A 19,080-nucleotide genomic window follows, 5' to 3' on the forward strand; every position below is an offset into this window, starting at 1 on the left:
TTCTCTTTTGGGAGTGTCAGGAGACTGGGATGGTGGTAGTGATGAAAAGGGGAAGGGTCCAGGTTGGGGCGATGATAAAAAGAATCTCCTAGCCAGGGTTAGGATGGGAGCAGCCTTCCTAGCCCCATCCTTTTCTTTGTCTCTCCTAAATTGCACCTTCCCTGGACCTGACATCCCATTCTTTTTTCCCTGCTCCCAGCTACTCCTTTGTTGGGGGTGGTGAGTGAAATAGAGCATGCTAGAGAGAAGATCTGAAAGATGTGGGTGTTGGGGAGGAAAGGAGACCATTTCGAATTTCCCTGCTCTCTCACCCAACACACACACACTCTCCCAGGACGGGAGCCTGACTGTCAGTGAGAGAGCAGAGCTAGAATGGGAGAGGGACCTCAGAGCTAGTGGCAGAGGTGGGAAGGTTAACTGAATTGACTGGTCAGGACAGGGAGAAGTAGAAGGTGGGCAAACAAGGGTCACCTGCCTATCCCTTCCTCAGGGGCACAGGCCGCTGGTGGGTTAGAGGAGCACCAGACAGGGTCAGCTGTGCCAGTAGGCTGGTGGGGATGAGGGAAGAAAACGTCCTGAGTTTATTTTCTTTCTTCCTTCCTTTTTTATGGGGTGGGGGGGGTGGGGGGGCCGCCGTGCAGCTTGTGGGATCTTAGTTCCCTGACTAGGGATGGAATCCCCGTGCGCAGTGAAAGCACTGAGTCCTATCCACTGGACCGCCAGGGAATTCCCCTGAGTTTATTTTCGAGACTGAAAAAGACCAAAATCCTGTGTCCGGAAAGACTGTTCCATTTGCCCCCCCCCCCCCGCCCCCCGCCCAGTAATCATTTATTGAGGGCTTCTTTTAACACAAAGTACTGCGAGAGACTTAAAAACTCATGTCTTGGGGTTGGAAGTGCAGAGAAAGGGCAAGAAAGATTTCAAAACAAATGGTGGAGGTTTGGACGTGTTACGGGCGCTCCAGGGCAGGAAGGGCGGGAGACAGCTTAGAGATGACAGTTGAGCCGGCCAGGAAGGTGGAAAAAGGGGCTTTAGTGTGGCCCTTCCCCCAGGTCGGCAGCTGGAGCTCAGCCCGGAGGGCCTGCTTCGCTCCCGGCTCCGATCCCCTTTCAGCCCATTCATCCGTGCCTGGGCCGGGAGTGGGCGGGCAGACAATCAGACACTGTTTTATCACAGGCATCGGCTGCAACCTCCCGCTTGGCGCCCACAGCGCGCGGCCGCCGGGGGAACGAGTCCCTCGGGAACGTAAGCGTCCGGGCCTCTCACGCCCGACCAGGGAGTCGGGCCGGAAGGCGGGAGGTCAGTGCTGCAGCCAGTGAGACGCAGAAAGCACGCCCTGCGGGCAGGACCCCTTTCCCCACAGCCCCGCCCCGGCTCTGGCCCACAGTGCTCCCTGGTGCTGCTGCCGGCCACGGTCCTCGCGTCCCTGCGTTGGACCCAGAGACCGTGGCCTACGCACTACAACTCCCAGAAGGCCTCGCAGCCAGGCCGCCTAAGGACTGTTGGAGAACGGCAGGGGGTGGGCCCTAATCGGAACGGCCTAACCAGCCTCGAGCGGACGCGGCGTATGGCGCTGCCGGAAGTTCCGGAAAGTGACCCCGACGGCGGCCCCGAGCTTCCGGGTTGGTCGCGCGCCTTCCCGCGGCTAAGATGGCGGCCGAGCATCCCGAGCCTCCTAAAGGAGAGTTGCAGCTGCCGCCGCCGCCGCCTCCTGGGCACTATGGTGCTTGGGCTGCCCAGGAGCTGCAGGCCAAATTAGCAGAGATCGGAGCTCCGATCCAGGGTGAGGAGCCCGGGAGGTCAAGAGCGGGAAAGTGCAGGCCTGCGAGGAAGCGGAGCTGGTTACCCCGGAGACCCGGGGGCGGGGGTGGAGGCTGGCCGCGGGGGCCTGACTTGGGCCGCCTGGCCTGCTCCGCCTGACCTACCCCGTTGATCCTGTGCTTTGCCCAGCAGGGAGTCGCGAGGAGCTGGTGGAGCGGCTGCAGAGCTACACCCGTCAGGTAAGTGTTGGTGGCGGGACATGAGGATAGGCGGAGCTTTTGGAGGAGGCATTAATAATCCCTCACAACTTGGTGTTCGCTCTTAATGTATCTCGGTACGGCAAGTGGGGGCTTGCTCGTTTTGCCTTTTCTTGTCTGCTCAGATATATTAGTCCTCTAGAGCCCAATTCCAGCTCTGGCAGGCAGGCGCTGGGTAAATTCTGTTGAATAGACGAGAGCGAACGTTGCTTAGTGGAACAGCTCCTCTTGGACGGACCTAGAGTCCTTTCTCTTTCGCAGACTGGCATCGTCCTGAATCGACCCGTTCTGAGAGGTGAAGATGGGGACAAACCTGCTCCCCCTCCTATGTCAGCACAGGTAAGGAGGCCGTCCCGCTTGATATCTTTCTACTCAGAGTAGCGCCCCTTCTCACATGGAGTGTACAGAGCGATGCAACTAGCCGATTGGGCAGGGAGGTACTGTGATGACAGAATTGGGACTGTTTCAGTTCTCCCTTGGTCCTGATCCTTGCCTCCTTCCTCAGTGTCAGCCCCTCCAAATTCTGCATGGCATTTAAGATTCAGCTTAAATATCTGGAAGCCTGACTTGATCCTCCCCTAGCGGGAAATAATCACCCTTTCTCTGCCCTCCTAGCACACAGTTCCCATGTGATTCAGTGAGAAACTAGGGCTTACCCTGTGATTTGATTTCATGCTCTCTATATTTAGTGCGTTTTGGGGGCACACAGGCTCCTACTTATTTAAATTCTCTCAATTTCCATGTCTTTTCTGATCCAGGATTTGACTCTTTTTCTCTAGAGTAGTGGTTCTAACTTGGAGTCCAGGGACTTCTGTGTGTGGGATGAGGAGTTCTTAGATGGCCTTTGGAGGTGTCCTTGCATCTCCTAAAATTGTATGCAAAGTCTGTGTTCATGATATATTTCTGGAGAGAGAGTTGATAGCTTTCATTAGTTGGTATCCCCAAATTAACATCCTCTTTTCCTGATACTATAGAATATTCTGTATATTCTGTATATTCTTGATACTGCTGTATTTTTTTTTTGAATGCAAGAACAATGTGTCATTTGACTTTGAATCCCAGTACTTGGCTTATAGTAGTTCCCCAGCAAATGTCTGCAGTTAGATAAATGCTTCTCAGTTACCTGTCTTATTTTTTTCCCACAGCTCTCTGGGATTCCCATGCCACCCCCACCCATGGGACTCCCTCCCCTCCAACCTCCTCCACCACCCCCACCACCCCCACCCGGCCTTGGCCTTGGCTTTCCTATGGCAGTTGGACCCCGCCCACCAAACCTGGGGCCCCCTCCTCCTCTCCGGGTGGGTGAGCCTGTGGCACTGTCGGAGGAAGAGCGGCTAAAGCTGGCGCAGCAGCAGGCAGCCTTGCTGATGCAGCAGGAGGAGCGTGCCAAGCAGGTAGGGCAGGTGGCAGCCCGCACCTGGGCCCCGTCAGGGTCCTGGAAGGGCTGTGGAGCCTCATAGAGAGCTGGATCCTGGGGCCAAGGCTTCTGGGAAGGTCTGGACTAGAGACTTGGGCCCTAGGCTGGAAGAGGAGGCCAGGAAACAGAGTTGTGGTAGACCGGCCCATGGAGTGTTGGTGCTGGTATGAACTTCTTTTCTTTTTTCAGCAGGGAGATCATTCACTGAAGGAACATGAACTTTTGGAGCAGCAGAAGCGGGTAATGCCTCCCTCATCCTAACCTTTGACCTCATGGTCCAATCCGTTGTCTGTCACTTCTAGTGCTTATAGTCTAAAACAAGAAATGCTATTCAGGTTTTCCATGGAGGGAATTCCCTGGCCATCCAGTGGTTAGGACTCTGTGCTTCCGCTGTGAGGGGCCTGGGTTTGATCCCTGGTGGGAGAACTAAAAAACTAAGATCCTGCAAGCCATGTGGCATGGCCACAAAAAAATAAAGAAAAGAAAAGAAACTTTTCTGTGGAGGTTACTTCATCCTCATCTAAGTTCCAGTATCTTTCAAATACTGTCTTTCGTGTAGCCAAAGGGTTGGTAAACTGGAATATAGCATGTTTTTGTGTGGCCTGTGGTGTAAGAATGGTTTTTATGTTTTTGAAGGATTGTTTAAAAAAAACAAAAAACAAACAAAGAATACATAACAGAATCTGTACAGAGAGCCTGTAAAGGCTAAAATATTTACTGACTGGCCCGTTATAGAAAAAGTTTCCTGACCCCTACTAGTCTTCCATGGTATCATCATAGGTACATTGGAGAGAACTCTGGGCTAATTTAGTGATTTGTATCGGATTTAGTTTAAACGGGATGGCTATGAATTAGAAAATAACACATAAGACATTCAGCCACAGAGACGCATTATATCATTTTTTACCCAGTAGGTTACTCAGGAGTATTAGAAACTAAGCATTAACATCTATAAATTTGGAAATATTTACAGAGTACTGTCTTTGCCCAGATTGTACTAGATCTTGAGGGGGTAGGTGCAAGAAAAGAATTCACTGTTCCTTAGAAATAATCTCTTGGGGAAGAAAAATCTTGTTAAAAAACAGAAGGCAGTGTTTACTAACTATTAAATTCTCTGTTAGCAACCAGAAGTTTCCCAGGGTTTTTCTTGGTGTTATTTCCAGGGGTTTTCTTTTGTGGTGAAAGGGCCTCTTCACTTGGATCAATTGCCTGGAAGTGTGGGGGTGGCGAGGATATCAGAACGCGGGTGTTCCCTGATTAATCAGTTCTCCTTGGGCCTATTACCTGGCTGAAAGGCTGCATTTGCCAGGGGTTGCCTGCCCAGTGGATTTCTGAAGCTGTGTCTCCAACTCCTACTTCCCTCTTTTAGGCAGCTGTGTTACTGGAGCAGGAACGACAGCAGGAGATTGCCAAGATGGGTACCCCAGTCCCTCGGCCCCCACAAGACATGGGCCAAATTGGTGTTCGCACTCCTCTGGGTCCTCGAGGTAAGACCCTGGAAATGGAAGGGCAAAGAGGGTGATGAAATTTTTTAACTTCAGTGTATATCACGTTAAAAAAAGTAAACGTGTTGTAAAGGTACTGTTCAGTGAATTTTCACAAACTGAATACATCCATACAACTAGCACTTGGGCTAAGAACCAAAACTACCAGCACCCCAGGAGTCCTGTACCCTGTAGCCACTCCCTCTCCCAAGGGTAACCACTACCCTGACTTTGAAGCACAGAAGGTAATTTTTAAAATGTGTGATTTGTCTCTTCCGACATTAGATTTTTTTTTCTCCTCTCAGTGGCTGCTCCGGTGGGTCCCGCTCCTACTGTGCTGCCCATGGGAGCCCCTGTTCCTCGGCCTCGTGGTCCCCCACCACCCCCTGGAGATGAGAACAGAGAGGTGAGACTGTGGATTTTTTCCAAGGCACAGGAGAGCGTGTTTTAGAACAGGACTGTTTCTGGGTTTTTTGAGAAGGATTCCAGAGAAGATGGGAGAACTTCTGGAGATTGGGCTTGGGTGGCGGGGGGAGCCATATTTAGTTAAAACATACTTAGGTAGGGCAGGCAGTAGGGTCTGGGAGATGTTTCTGGGGTAGGGTTCTGGGCTTCACTCTGAGGGATGCTGAGGGATGGTTGAATCCGGTTGGTGGTGTCCACTATATGTTGTTCCCAACACCTGGCCCACAGCCTTTTGAGTACAGGAGGTAGGAGTCAGAGGAGAAGGGGCACTGTGATCACCCCCTCTGCCTGGGTTGTCTCTGGCAGATGGATGACCCCTCTGTGGGCCCCAAGATCCCCCAGGCTTTGGAAAAGATCCTGCAGCTAAAGGAGAGCCGCCAGGAAGAGATGAACTCTCAGCAAGGTGAGTGTGTCACCGCGTCCCGAGGGCGGCAGGACAGAACCTGCAGAGCTAAGGCTGAGGCGGCCTTCCTCTTCCCTCCCCCGAGGAGGATTTGAGAGAGAAACTGGCTCTTGGTAAAGAGGGGGTACCCTGAAGAGACTGATAGCCCTCTTCTTCCTTTACAGAGGAGGAGGAAATGGAAACAGATACTCGCTCGTCCCTGGGCCACTCAGCATCAGAGACTGAGGAGGACACAGTGTCTGTATCCAAAAAAGAGGTATGGATGGAGCTGGATCTGGAAGGGATGTCAGAGAGAGGGTTTGGGCACTAAAATAACTCCTGTTGTAAACATTCAATAAGTAGTGGCTGCTGTCTTGTGCCAGTTCCTTGTCCAAACCATCACAGGTATTTTTTATTCAGCGGGCATAGTTCCTTTGAGTTCTGAGCGTGATGCATGCCTCCATTTTAGAGCTGAAATAAGTGAGGTTCTAAGAGGCGCAGTAGTTTTTACTCACAGGCACACAGCTTGAGAGAGATGGAACTTCGTGGTCTGACTTCAAGGCTCAGTCACTTGGGGAAATTGGGTCAGGAGATGAGGGGTTGGGAGGCAGGCATGATGCTTGGATTCTCTGATCTCGTTGGTCTTCCATGTTTTGGCAGAAAAACCGGAAGCGTCGGAACCGAAAGAAGAAGAAAAAGCCCCAGCGGGTGCGGGGGGCATCATCTGAGAGCTCAGGGGACCGAGACAAAGAGTCAGGCCGCTCCCGTGGCTCTGATTCCCCGGCGGCCGATGTGGAAATTGAGTATGTGACCGAAGAGCCTGAAATTTACGAGCCCAACTTCATCTTCTTCAAGAGGATTTTTGAGGCTTTCAAGGTATAAGGAGCAGCGCACTGTGAAGGGGCAGAGCTGAGCAGGAAAGGGGCAGGGATGGGGTGAGGAGGGCATCTCTTCAGTGCCAGGTTCAGGAACCAGGGAGGGGCCCAGGGCTGGGGTTGCCATGTTGTCTGCCTTCCTCAGCTCACTGATGACGTGAAGAAGGAGAAAGAGAAGGAGCCAGAGAAACTTGACAAACTGGAGAACTCTGCGGCCCCCAAGAAGAAGGGCTTTGAGGAGGAGCACAAGGACAGTGAGGATGACAGCAGCGACGACGAGCAGGTGAGGCCCACGCCCCCTGTCGGGGAAACAAGGACTCTGGGGGCGAGTAGCTGAGGTGCATCCAGTGGTGAGCTCTTGCAGGCGAGACGTAGTCCTTTGGTGGCTTAAGTTTCAGAGTGAGCTGGGCGGTCGATTCACGCCTAAGAATCCTACTCACAGGAGATGATTGTTCTGGGACTCCCCTGGCGGTCCAGAGGTTAGGACTTTGCACTTCCACTGCAGGAGGCATGGGTTAAATCCCAGGTTGGGGGACTAAGATCCGGCAAGCTGCGCAGCGCGGCTGAAACAAAACAAAACATAACATTGTTCTGTTCTAGGAGAAGAAGCCGGAAGCCCCCAAGCTGTCCAAGAAGAAGCTGCGGCGAATGAATCGCTTCACTGTGGCTGAACTGAAGCAGGTGAGCGCCGAGACGCTGCACAGGCCCTGGAGCCCGGCTGGGAGAGCCCCCGAGGAGCTCCCGGAGCCTCACTGGGGTGGGGAGGAGGGCTTCAAGGGAGGCCCAGGACAGGCCCTTTGAGGAGGAGAAAGCGAGCAGGCTTTAGATCTGAGAAGTCCAGGCTCTCCAGAGGGATGCTGCTGTGTCTTCCAGCTCGTGGCTCGGCCCGACGTCGTGGAGATGCATGACGTGACAGCACAGGACCCCAAGCTCTTGGTTCACCTCAAGGCCACTCGGAATTCTGTGCCCGTGCCACGCCACTGGTGTTTTAAGCGCAAGTACCTGCAGGGCAAACGAGGCATTGAGAAGCCCCCCTTTGAGCTGCCTGACTTCATCAAACGCACAGGCATCCAGGAGATGCGAGAGGCCCTGCAGGAGAAGGTGAGGGCCGGGCTGGGGCCCCGATCTGCCCTGGGATCCACGTCCTTAGCAGCAACTGACTTCTACATTGCAGCAGCTCCCAAAGTCCACCTGCACGTTAATTGTCTGATGATTTATTCTTTAGGAGTCGGCACTGCATGTAACACATGGCGGGGAGGGCAGGAGGGGAAGGATACCTCACGAAAGGCAGACCTCTTCTGTATGCTCAGAGCTCGCTCTCCTGCCCCCCCCAAGACTTCTGGCTTTGGGCAGCTCGGTTTGCCCCCTTGTCTCCTCGCCCCCCTGCCTGCACTCTGCCTGCTCTCTGACCTGCACACGGTGACTCCTTCCTCTGCAGGGTTGCTTTTGGCTGTGTCCACAGTTCTCTGTCCCTGATGTGAACCTGATGTACTTGTGGCTAGAAATGTATGGTGGTCGTATAACTTCTTAAGTTAAAAAGTTTTAATTAAATACTCTGATTAGGTAATAGTTGTGTGTAGTACAAAAATTCTGGAGGAACCAAAGTACATGGTGAAAACTCTGCCTCCCAGCTAGACTGTTGTCACCTGGTTCTCGGCAGAGGCAACTGATGAGCTCAGTCTCTTCATCAGGTGGCTTAAAAATATTTGATGTACGTAGCTGAGGGTGATTTCATAGTTATATCTTTTTTGTTCAACGTGAATCATGTAATTTTTTTTTCATTTTATTTATTTATTTATTATTTTTTGGGAGAGTACACCAAGTTCAATCATCTGTTTTTATGCACATATCCCCGTATGAATCATGTAATTTTGAGGGGCTTGAGCAGGAAGGATTTTGGTGACTTTCAGAAGGAGACAAATGAGGTTTCCCTCTCTCTTGGGAGTGGGGATTTAGGCTTACCAAGAGTTGAACTTGGTGAATACCTTTTAAGGTGTGTCTTCTGCCGTGCTCCACAGGAAGAGCAGAAAACCATGAAGTCGAAAATGCGAGAGAAGGTTCGGCCCAAGATGGGAAAAATTGACATCGATTACCAGAAACTGCACGATGCCTTCTTCAAGTGGCAGACCAAGCCAAAGCTGACCATCCACGGGGACCTGTACTACGAGGTTGGGGAGGGGGCGGGGAGGCAAGGCTGGGACTTTGGTCTGGCCTGAGTAACTCTGGGTCAGAGGGCTTTGGAAGCTGGAAGCGGGTATGGGTCCCCCCACTCCTTAGCCTTAGAATTGTCCATCATCTCTGCTCGGATGGGATGGAATTTGGAATGAGGTGGTTTTCTGAAGGAGGGATGCACATCATGTCTTTGAGGGGGGATCACTGTTTATGGTGGGTGGTTTAGGAACAGAGGAGCCAAGGGCAGAGGCTTTTAGGAAACATTTAGTATTGCAGATAGGAGAGAAGTGTTTTTTTTTTTTTTTCCTGATCTTTGAAATGTCAATCACCATGATATCATGGAATTTTTGAGGTGGAAGAACCTTGGAGATCATCTTCTCGCATGTCCTCATTTAGCAGATGAGAAAGCCTGTCCTTAGATTTGGCCAGGTTCTTATAGTGGATTAGTGACTGCACTGGGAGTCTGGCCTTTCCCCCTCCTTCCTGGCCTTTATTCCTTTCCCTACTCTAGCCAGGGAAAGAAGCGATGAGAATCAGAGTGGGAACTGGGCAGCCCTCAGGGGGACTTTGTGTCTGATGTGGATTGGAACGTCTCGTCTTTGTTCTCGTGTTCTCTTGCAATCGACCTCCCAGTGTGTGTCTGGCATCCTCAATACAGCCTGCTTGGTCTTTTCCTCAGGGGAAGGAGTTTGAGACACGACTGAAGGAGAAGAAGCCAGGAGATCTGTCTGACGAGCTGAGGATTTCTTTGGGGATGCCAGTAGGACCAGTGAGTGCCAGTTACCTGACTGGGAAAGCAGAGAAGGGGTTGGGAATTGGGGTGGGAGGGAGACAAAGGGACAGGGTTGGGCAGATGGTATCCTGTCCTCTTTTTCCTGCAGAATGCCCACAAGGTCCCTCCCCCGTGGCTGATTGCCATGCAGCGATATGGACCACCCCCGTCGTACCCCAACCTGAAAATCCCTGGGCTGAACTCGCCTATCCCTGAGGTGAGCACCGTCCTTTCTTACATTCTTTGCTGACTCTACTTTTTAACTAGAGGATGATTTTTTTTCCCTTCTCTTATTCTACCATGTTTCTGTTTTTTTTTCCCCCTAATTGGCCACGCTGCATAGCTTGTGGGATTTTAGTTCTGCAACCAGGGATTGAACCAGAGCCCTCTGCAGTGAGAGCACAGAGTCCTAACTGGACCACCAGGCAATTTCCCAGGAGTGATGGTTTTTGTTTAAAAAGAACCCAAGATACTTGCTGTAAAATGGTCAATCAGAATTGACAAACACAAAGATAAAAACACATCATCCATATTTCTCTCTGATATACACAGGGATAGACAGATATAATTTCATCTCAGAAATGGCATTAAACTTATTTTAATTTTTAAAAGTTTTTTAAGGAAGGATTTATTAAAGTGAAAAAGAAGTAATTGTTAAACTTCAGATAAAAACTTCTGTCCCTTAAGAGAAACAGATTCTAAAAGCTTGCCAAAGTTAGGAAAATTCAGTTAAGAAGCTGAGTCATGTTTTTGAAAGTATATGTTTCATTTTCAGACAGCATGGACTCCACCACAAAGGCTGAAATTATTAGCATGCTTTCTGCTCCCACCTTCCCATCCTGTTCCCTCCAGATTTTTGTTGTTTCCTAGTTTTGCTTTGTAATGCTTTATAACATTCAATTTTTCTCTGAAATCATAATCATAATCATAGTTCCCGTTAGTTCTGTACTCTGGAACGCGACTTTTCTCTAGGGCCTCAGTGTTTCTTTTGGAGCATAGGTGTGGAACTGACTTGCATTTCCTGTCTTGCAGAGCTGTTCCTTTGGGTACCATGCTGGTGGCTGGGGCAAACCCCCAGTGGATGAGACTGGGAAACCCCTCTACGGGGATGTGTTTGGAACCAATGCTGCTGAATTTCAGGTATGGGCCATGGCTGGCAAGCTTGGTCTTAGTTAAACTCATGAAGTTCAGAGACAGCTGGTTTATAGCTTCATTACCAGAGAACTGGTGTGTGTTCTAAAGTTTCAAAGTCTGAAAAAAGACATGTTTTCCTGAGCTGTAATGCCAGCTCCCCACTAGAATACGAGCTCTCTGTGGGTAGGGGTAATCGTCTGTTTGCTTACTCCTGTATCCCTTCCGTTTACAGCTGCTTGACATAATAGGCCTATAGTAAGCGTGTGTTGAATGAGTGAGTGATGTCTTTCAGACCAAGACTGAGGAGGAAGAGATTGATCGGACCCCTTGGGGGGAGCTGGAGCCATCTGACGAAGAGTCTTCAGAAGAAGAGGAAGAGGAGGAAAGTGATGAAGATAAGCCAGACGAGACAGGCTTCATAACCCCTGCAGACAGGTGGGGAGGCAGAGGCTTTGCCTCTCTGAACTAGTCTGTCTGTCTTTCGGGGCCTTGCCTTTACTCCAGAGCTCGTTGTTCTCTCCACAGCGGCCTCATCACTCCTGGAGGGTTCTCCTCAGTGCCAGCTGGAATGGAGACCCCTGAACTCATTGAACTGAGGAAGAAGAAGATTGAGGAGGCGATGGACGGGTGAGGGAACCAGGCAGGGCTGAGAAGGAGGATTTTCAGCCTCTTCGTGGATTTTTCAAAAATTTAGAAAAATCTTCAAATACTTTTCAAATACTAGCTGAATTTGCCCCCTCCTCCACCCCCCTCTTTTTTTTTTTTTTTTTAAACAATTGTTGAATACCAGCTCTGTGCCAGGCACTGCTCTAGGCACTGGGGCGTCAGCAGTAAGAAAGTCAGGTGAGGTATAAACAAGTCATCAGAGAACAAAATAATTTCAGATGTGGTTAGTATGCGTAGCAAAGGAGGAAACTGGGTGATGGGATGTAGAGGGATTTGGGTGGTGGGGAGGGCTTTGGGAAGGCCCACGAGGAGGAGGTGTTTGGGCTGAGAGCTGAGGCAGGAGGAACTGTAAAAGCAAATGAAAGAATACTGTAAATGGTATTATACAATTCTTATTATTTAAATCTCTCTAAAAGATAATTGACCATGTAAACAAAAATAGTAACTGTGTAGTAGCCTTCCTTTTTGAAAGATACAGGATGCTATCGATAGTGTTTTTTTCTTTCATTACTTTAAAGATGTTGCTCCAGTGTCTTCTTTCTTGCATAGTTTCTGACATGAAATCTGTCATCATCCTTCCTTTGTTCCTCTGTGCATTTGTGTTATTTTTCTCTGGCTGCTTTTAAGATTTTCTTTTTAATCACTGTTTTGGACAGTTTATGACATGCAGTGTAGTGTAGCATGTTAGTTTTTTTCATATTTCTTTTTCTTTCTTTTTTTATGGTTTGGTGGGTTTTTTTGTTTGATTTCTTTTTTTTCTCCTTTTTTTCGCCCGTGCTGAGCAGTTTGTGGGATCTTAGTTCCCCAACCCCGTGAAAGCTGGGAGTGAAAGCAGTGAAAGTGCTGAGTCCTAACCACTGGACTGCCAGGGAATTCCCATCTTTATATTTCTTTACTTGGGGTTTGTTAAGCATCTTGAATCTGTGCCTTTATAGTTTTTATTAATTTTGGAAAAATTCTGGCCATTATTTCTTCAGATATTTTTTTCCTGTTCCCTTCTCTTTCTCTTCTTTTTTAGGAACTTCAATTACACATCTGTTAGATTTCTTGAAGTTGTCCTACAGTTCACTGATGCTCTGTTCATTTAAAAAATTTCTCATTTCTCTTTGTATTTCATTTTAGAAGTTTCCTATTCTTATGTCTTCAAGTATGCTAATGTTTTTTCCGCTATTTCTAATCTGACATGAATCCCATCCAGTGTAGTTTTCATCTCTAGCAGTGTGATTTGGGTGTTTTTATATCTTTTGTGTCTCTTATTTGACTTTTGAACATATGAAATCCAGTTATAATAACATTTTAATGTACTTGCCTGCTAATGCTAACATCTGTGCCAGTTCCGGGTGTTTTTTTTTTTCCCCCATCTTTATTGGAGTATAATTGCTTTATGACACTGTGTTAGCTTCTGCTATACAACAAAGTGAATCAGCTACATGTATACATATATCTCCATATCCTTCCCTCCCAAGGCCTCCCTCCCACCATCTCTATCCCACCCCTTTAGGTCGTCACAAAGCATCGAGCTGATCTCCCTGTGCTCTGTAGCAGCTTCCCACTAGCTATTTTATATTTGGTAGTGTGTATATGTCAGTGCTAATCACTCACTTCCTCTGTGGATTGATTTCCTCATTAAGGATTGTATTTTCTTTTTTTTAAGAAAACTTATTTAATTGGTTGTGGCAGGCAGGCTCCTTAGTTGTAGCACATGGGCTCCTTAGTTGTGGCCTGTGAACTCTTAGTTGCGGCATGCATGTGGGATCTAGTTCCCTGACCAGGGATAGAACCTGGGCCCCCTGCATTGGGAGCATGGAGTCCTATTCACTGCGCCACCAGGGAGGTCCCAAGGATTGTATTTTCATGCTTCTTTGCATGTCCAGTAATTTTTGATTGGATGCCAGACTTTGTGAAATGTACCTTTGTCAGTTCCAGGGTAATTTTGTAGTCCTATAAATCTTCTGTAGCTTTGTTCAGGGTTACAGTTAAAGTACTTGGAAACAGTTTAATTCTTTCAGGTCTTGCTTTTCAGGTTCATTAGGCAGGACTAAAGCAGTGCTCAGTCCTGTTCACTAGGAAGGCATAAGACCCTAAACACTATCCAATAGGCTGTTAAGCAGGAGGTGTTTCAGTCTGGCCAGTGGGACTAGGCACTGTTCTCAGTCCTGAGTGAAGAGCAGGCATGTGTGATACCACTAATGCTTTCATGTGGTTCTTCCCTTGGCCTTGGGAGTTTCCTCCCACACAGTACTCACCTGAGAACTTGAGGGGATTCTCTGTAGGTCTGGAGTTCTGGAGTCTCTGTGCTGCTTTCTCTTCTGCAGTCCTCTGTCCTGGGATCTCTAGTTGCCTTAGTTTCCCTGCACTGTTGGCTTCACCCCTTCAACTCCTAGAGTCCTCTGCGCTCTGCAGGAGTTTCTTTCCCCTCCTTGTTCTGTAGCCTGGAAACTCTCAGTGCAGTCGGATGGACAGTTGAAGGAATCACCTCATTTGTTTCCTGTCTCTCAGGAATCACTGTCCTTCATTGCTTCACATCCAGGGACTTGAAAAGCACTATTTCATATATTTTGCCATTTTTTGATTGTTTCAGGTGGGAGGGTACATCTAGTCCCTGTTACTCCTTATCCAGAAGCAGAAGTCTCAAGTTTTGCAAATTCAAGGAAGAAAGAAGGGTACTGGGGCTAGAATATAGTGAGCAGGGATTAGGTAAGGGACCAGCTTATGAACCCTTTAGGTCATGGTAAAGAGTTTGGGTTTATTCCAACTATGATCAGAAGCCTCAGAGGGTTTTGCGTGAAGCAGTGACAAGATCTGAATTCCACTCTGGTTGCTTTGTGAGAATAGATTTTTACCTCTTCCAGGGGGAGGGGTGGGGATGAAATCATGGTCTGGGTTGATGCTGGTAGATTTGCTCTTGTATTTCGAGTAGAATTCTTGAAATTTAGGTGGCACTTTTTCCTCTCATGGGTCTCCATGAACTGTAGAGGCAGTTTGGGCAGAATTTTTCCCCTGGGTGTCTTGGAATCTCTCTGGGGAGCTTGGTGGGGGTGCTGCCCTTATTCCCTTTGCTGTTCCTTCTGGAGACCCTTTTGTCCTTTCCTTTTTGGGCTTGACTTCCTTGTCCTTTGCAGAAGTGAGACGCCTCAGCTGTTCACTGTGTTGCCAGAGAAGAGAACGGCCACTGTTGGGGGGGCCATGATGGGATCCACCCACATCTATGACATGTCCACGGTGAGCCCTCGGAGGACGCGGCTTGTGGGGGCTGGGAAAGGGGGCAGGAGCTCGGGCTTCGGAGCCTCCCTTTGGAGATGACACGGCTCTGATTCCTTTTCCAGGTTATGAGCCGGAAGGGCCCGGCCCCCGAGCTGCAAGGTGTGGAAGTGGCCCTGGCCCCCGAAGAGTTGGAGCTGGATCCCATGGCCATGACTCAGAAGTATGAGGAGCATGTGCGGGAGCAGCAGGCACAAGTGGAGAAAGAAGACTTCAGTGACATGGTGGCCGAGCATGCTGCCAAGCAGAAGGTGGGAGCTCGCACAGGAGCCTGGCTGTGTGAGAGCCAGGGGCCAGCGCCGCCTCTCTCGGTGGGGTGGTGTCCTCTAGTGGTGAGAGGGAGGGAGAACTCAGTGCCTGCTGCCCTGAGCTTCCTTGGGGCTGGGACCCTTCAGAATCCTCCAGTGGGCTGCCCTCTCTAAGGATGATGAAACTGAGGCACAGGGAGGGGAAGGAACGCATCCAAGGCTGAGAATTCCAGTTTCAGTACTTTTTCCACAGACATATGTGGCTGTGTCAGGCTGCCTGGCCTTGTTTTGGGGATCAGCCGGTTGTTTAACCTGTTGTAACCTGTTTCTCTTTCTCTCCTACAGCAAAAGAAACGGAAAGCTCAGCCCCAGGACAGCCGTGGGGGCAGCAAGAAATATAAAGAATTCAAATTTTAGGTCCCTCTCACACACCTGGCCCCCTCCTTTAGGCCCTTTGCCTGGACACCTGGGCTTCTTCACATATGGGTCCCCAAGAACCAGCTCTCCTGCTATTCCCAAGGACTTGTCATTTCATGTTCTTATTTTAGACCTGTTTTGTAAATAAAGCTGTTTCCCAAGGAAAGAGATGAATATGTAACACTCCTGATCCTCCTTCATCTTCCTTTAGTCCCCTCCTGCAAAAGAATGAAAACAGCCATTTTCTACAACCTCAGGTTGCTCCAGTGGCTGGGGGCAGGCACCTGGGTCAGATGTCACAGCTGAGACTGGTGATGAAGTGAAAGCCACACAGAGACTGTATTTTACCACTGCCTGCTTTTGTAGGAAGGCTCTGGGGGAAGGACCTCGAGGTCTGATATGACCTTACTAGTGTGTCCTTGGGGACTAAAAATAGCCAGCTTAAGTGCCCTAGCTGGGCTGAGGAAGTACACTGGGCTTGGGAAGTAGGCCAGGTCAGGCCTTTCTAATAGACCTTTGTGGCCAAAAGAGTCCAAGTCCTTACCTGGGAGAGAACACAGCTCAAAGTCTATAGGTTGTCCTGAGGCCATTGAGCCCCTGGGTGGTTTCATCAACCAGCCTCCAGGTTTTGGTAGGGGGTGGGGTGGGGGCAGGGGCTGCTTTCCCAGGTTCTAGTCCCCCCTGTCCTGGGAAGTCTTTCTGACAGGCCAGACTAGGTTGGACCAATGGGTCCAACAGGCATTTGCCAAGTACTTGGGAAGAGAAGTCACATACTGCTGCTGTACCACTGATGCTGATGTTAAGTGCACCATCTGAGGTGCTGACATGCGGGAGGCTTCGAGATGGTTCTTGGAGCTGGGAGTGTGGTTGACTCCAGGGAGGATGAGGCAGTTGAGCAAGGTCTTAGGTGGATAGGATTGTAGACATTTAGTAAGTGATGAAGCAGAAAAACATTACAAGTAGAAGAAATCGAGGGTAGAGATAGGAGCTTGGGACTCAATGGTTCTTTGTGGGAAGGGGGCATTAGGGACAGAAAATAAGTGGTCGGCTCCAGATGGGTCAGGGCTTAACTTCAGAATGCAGCCGTGCCAAAGGCCTTCTGAACGCTAGGTCCCCCAGCCCACACTGAGGAGAGGCGGGCGGAAACTGCCGGGCCCACAGGCACCCAGCCGGCCGCTGGATCTCCATCGCTCCCTTTGCTGGTCGTGGCGAAGAAGCCCCCGCAGGGCGCGGGCCAGGTTGGCGGTCGGAAAGGGGCCTGCGCGGGCTGCGGGTCGGGCCTCAGATCCACAGACCCGATGGGGCCGAAGCGCGCTCCCGCGGTAGCCCCACTCCGGACCGGGGGCCGCGCCCCAGAAAAGCAGAGTTTCCGCTGGCTCAGCTGCCGCCGTGAAAAGGACGACGGGGAAGGAGAGGGGGGAGTGAGCCGGCTGCCGCCGGGCCGCGAACTTAAAGGGGATCCGGCCGAGGGCTGCCCCCGCGGATCCCTCTCCCGAGGGACAAGGGGCGCGCGCGCCCACAGGCCGGCCCGGGGCGCGCGCGCGCGCGCGGCCCCGCCCCTCGACGCTGGGTGGGGCGGGCGCGGGCCTGGCCTCCCCGCCCCCTCCCCGGACACGCCCACTCAGTGTCTCGGCGGCGCAAGCCGCAACAGGCAGCGGCGGGCGAGCGCGAGGACCGCGCATCGCGAGGCCCCGCGCGTGCGTGCAGCCTCTCGCTCGCGCGCTCGGGCGGGCGGGCTGAGCAGACCAGTCGAGCCCCCGCCGCCGCCGCCGCCGCCGCCGCCGCGGGAGCAGCCTGGGCCGTCCGCTCGGCGTTGCCTAGATCCCCGTAACCCCCGCGCCTCACCACCCCCGGCAGGGCCATGGCGGAACGCGGAGGGCCGGGCGGTGGTCCCGGAGGCGCCGGGGGCGGCAGCGGCCAGCGGGGCTCTGGGGTCGCCCAGTCCCCGCCGCAGCCGCCGCCGCCGCAGCAGCCGCCGCAGCAGCCGACGCCCCCCAAGCTGGCCCAGGCCACCTCGTCGTCCTCGTCCACCTCGGCAGCGCCAGCCTCCTCCTCGTCCTCGTCCACCTCCACCTCCATGGCCGTCGCGGTGGCCTCGGGCTCCGCGACTCCCGGCGGCCCGGGGCCAGGCCGCACCCCCGCCCCCGTGCAGATGAACCTGTACGCCACCTGGGAGGTGGACCGGAGCTCGTCCAGCTGCGTGCCCAGGTGAGCGGAGGGCCTGGAGGGGGCGACCGGCCCTCGGGGGCCGCCCCGCCGGGTCTGTGACAGGCCCCCGCCTTCCCATTCCTACCTGTCCCATCGCCCAAGGGGGCGCCCGGACCCCAGATTCCCCTCGGCTGCTTCGCCGCCTGGCCTGGCTCCTGCCCGGCCTCCGGGGACTCCTCCCGAAGGGACCCCGCCCTCTGCTGGCATCTCCACCTTCTGTCTGGGGCCGGGACCACCCTTTTCCCCTCCCTGAGCCGGGCCTTCTGGACTCTCAGCCCTGGGCCTTCTCTCGTTGATCTGATCGACCCCGGCCTTCCTGTCAGTTTCCCCGTGAAAGTCACAGACTCTGTGCCCTGCCTGGCCAGCGCCCCGTGGGTTGTACATATGTTACATAGATGTGGTGTAGATCTCTGTAGATATTATTGTTTCTCAATATACTCAGCATGTGTCAAACTCGGTTATCACCTCTTGCAGGTAAAGCCCATAGAGTAACCCTTGGGGCTTCTAGTTTGTCTTCAACACACATGTTCATTTATACTCCAGATGCACACATTCTGTTCCGGTCTCTATGGTCTTTTAAAAGTCCTATTTAGCGTGTCTTCAAATGTATTTTTCATCCTCCCCACCCCACCCCCAGTGACTGGTCACAACTTCACCTAGCCCTGCAGGGCTGCAGAAAATTACTGCCTTGTTCCTAAATTCTATCCATTCCTCTGTTGAAACCATCTGGGGACTTTCCTTCCATTGGTAAAATATACCCGAGTTTGAGATATTTTCCGTTTCTGTATTGGCAAAGGCATTCTTTCTCAAACTCTTTGGGAGCAATGTGCAACATCTTACAGTTTACCCCTTGGATAGAAACTGTGAAGCTGGTTTCACCCAGGAAGCCCAAAGAAGTGCCTGGAGGTGGTCTTTTTTGTCACCTCTAAACTGAGTTGATTCAGCCCTGTCTTGGGCAGATGGAAGTGTAAGTGGGGATTGGGGAGCATTGTCTGGTTACATCTTCAACTCTTTAATTTTCTCCACCCCCTCCCCCTTCATTTTGAATCGTTTCATGCATGCAAAATTATATATGTCCTAGAAAGGATTTTAACATCTTAAAAATGACAGGTACATCTCTGTACTTGACTCAGCTTGAGAAAGAGCGTTACATTTGTGTTGAAGTCCTCGGGGTGCCTCTTCCTGTCCACATCCCCTTCTTTCCCCTACAAAGGTAAACATTATTCTGAATTGTGTGTCTATCTTTTCCCTGTCTCTTAAAATTAGTTTTACTAACACATGTGCATCTCTCAACAGTGTTTTTTAGTTGTGAATCTTTTTGGAAGTTTATGTAAATGGTATACTGTATGTGTTCGGTGACCTCTGTGTGTGTGTGTGTGTTTAAACTCAGCATTAAGTTCGTGAGAATCGTCAGTGTTGTATGGTAGCTGTAAATATTTTCACTAAAGGGTAGAATTTCATTGTATGAATATATCAGAAATCTCCTTTTGACGAACATTTGGATTGTTTCCTGTTTGTTAATACGAACAGTAATGCTGTAAATATTTTTGTCTTGGTGCTT

The 19,080-nt window shown here is 50.9% G+C and overlaps 2 protein-coding genes across 3 annotated transcripts in view; both read left to right on the forward strand.

Moving 5' to 3' along the window:
- Positions 1 to 1,618: 1,618 nt before the first annotated feature.
- On the forward strand, positions 1,619 to 15,485 carry SF3B2 (splicing factor 3b subunit 2). Of its 2 annotated transcripts, none has more exons than XM_057728940.1 (22): positions 1,619 to 1,783; positions 1,954 to 2,000; positions 2,280 to 2,357; positions 3,164 to 3,412; positions 3,625 to 3,675; positions 4,805 to 4,922; positions 5,225 to 5,325; positions 5,691 to 5,787; positions 5,952 to 6,043; positions 6,427 to 6,642; positions 6,787 to 6,924; positions 7,242 to 7,322; positions 7,515 to 7,742; positions 8,660 to 8,809; positions 9,493 to 9,582; positions 9,695 to 9,802; positions 10,618 to 10,725; positions 11,012 to 11,154; positions 11,245 to 11,346; positions 14,508 to 14,607; positions 14,712 to 14,897; positions 15,240 to 15,485. In XM_057728940.1, exons 1-22 carry the CDS (start codon positions 1,651 to 1,653, stop codon positions 15,309 to 15,311), a joined length of 2,688 nt encoding a protein of 895 aa, XP_057584923.1. In that variant the 5' UTR covers positions 1,619 to 1,650; the 3' UTR covers positions 15,312 to 15,485. The 2 variants fall into 2 exon arrangements, with proteins under 2 accessions (XP_057584923.1, XP_057584922.1); XM_057728939.1 differs by having other exon boundaries at positions 1,636 to 1,783; positions 1,951 to 2,000.
- Positions 15,486 to 16,957: 1,472 nt separating this feature from the next.
- Positions 16,958 to 19,080, forward strand: part of PACS1 (phosphofurin acidic cluster sorting protein 1) — a 144,736-nt gene continuing 142,613 nt past the window's right edge. The window contains exon 1 of the mRNA XM_057726753.1: positions 16,958 to 17,519. Within this exon, the coding sequence (XP_057582736.1) occupies positions 17,173 to 17,519 (347 nt within the window). The 5' untranslated portion in view covers positions 16,958 to 17,172. The remainder of the gene's footprint in view (positions 17,520 to 19,080) is intronic.

The sequence above is a fragment of the Hippopotamus amphibius genome, chromosome 3, assembly GCF_030028045.1.
Source record: "Hippopotamus amphibius kiboko isolate mHipAmp2 chromosome 3, mHipAmp2.hap2, whole genome shotgun sequence".
NCBI lineage: Eukaryota > Metazoa > Chordata > Mammalia > Artiodactyla > Hippopotamidae > Hippopotamus > Hippopotamus amphibius.

Bases quoted from the DNA above. Each gene is read 5' to 3' on its own strand.
- SF3B2 (XM_057728939.1), top strand. From the start codon at position 1,651: ATGGCGGCCGAGCATCCCGAGCCTCCTAAAGGAGAGTTGCAGCTGCCG. The intron at 1,784-1,950 runs GTGAGGAGCCCG...TGCTTTGCCCAG, and splicing joins GATCGGAGCTCCGATCCAGG to CAGGGAGTCGCGAGGAGCTG. The intron at 4,923-5,224 runs GTAAGACCCTGG...TTCTCCTCTCAG, and splicing joins CACTCCTCTGGGTCCTCGAG to TGGCTGCTCCGGTGGGTCCC.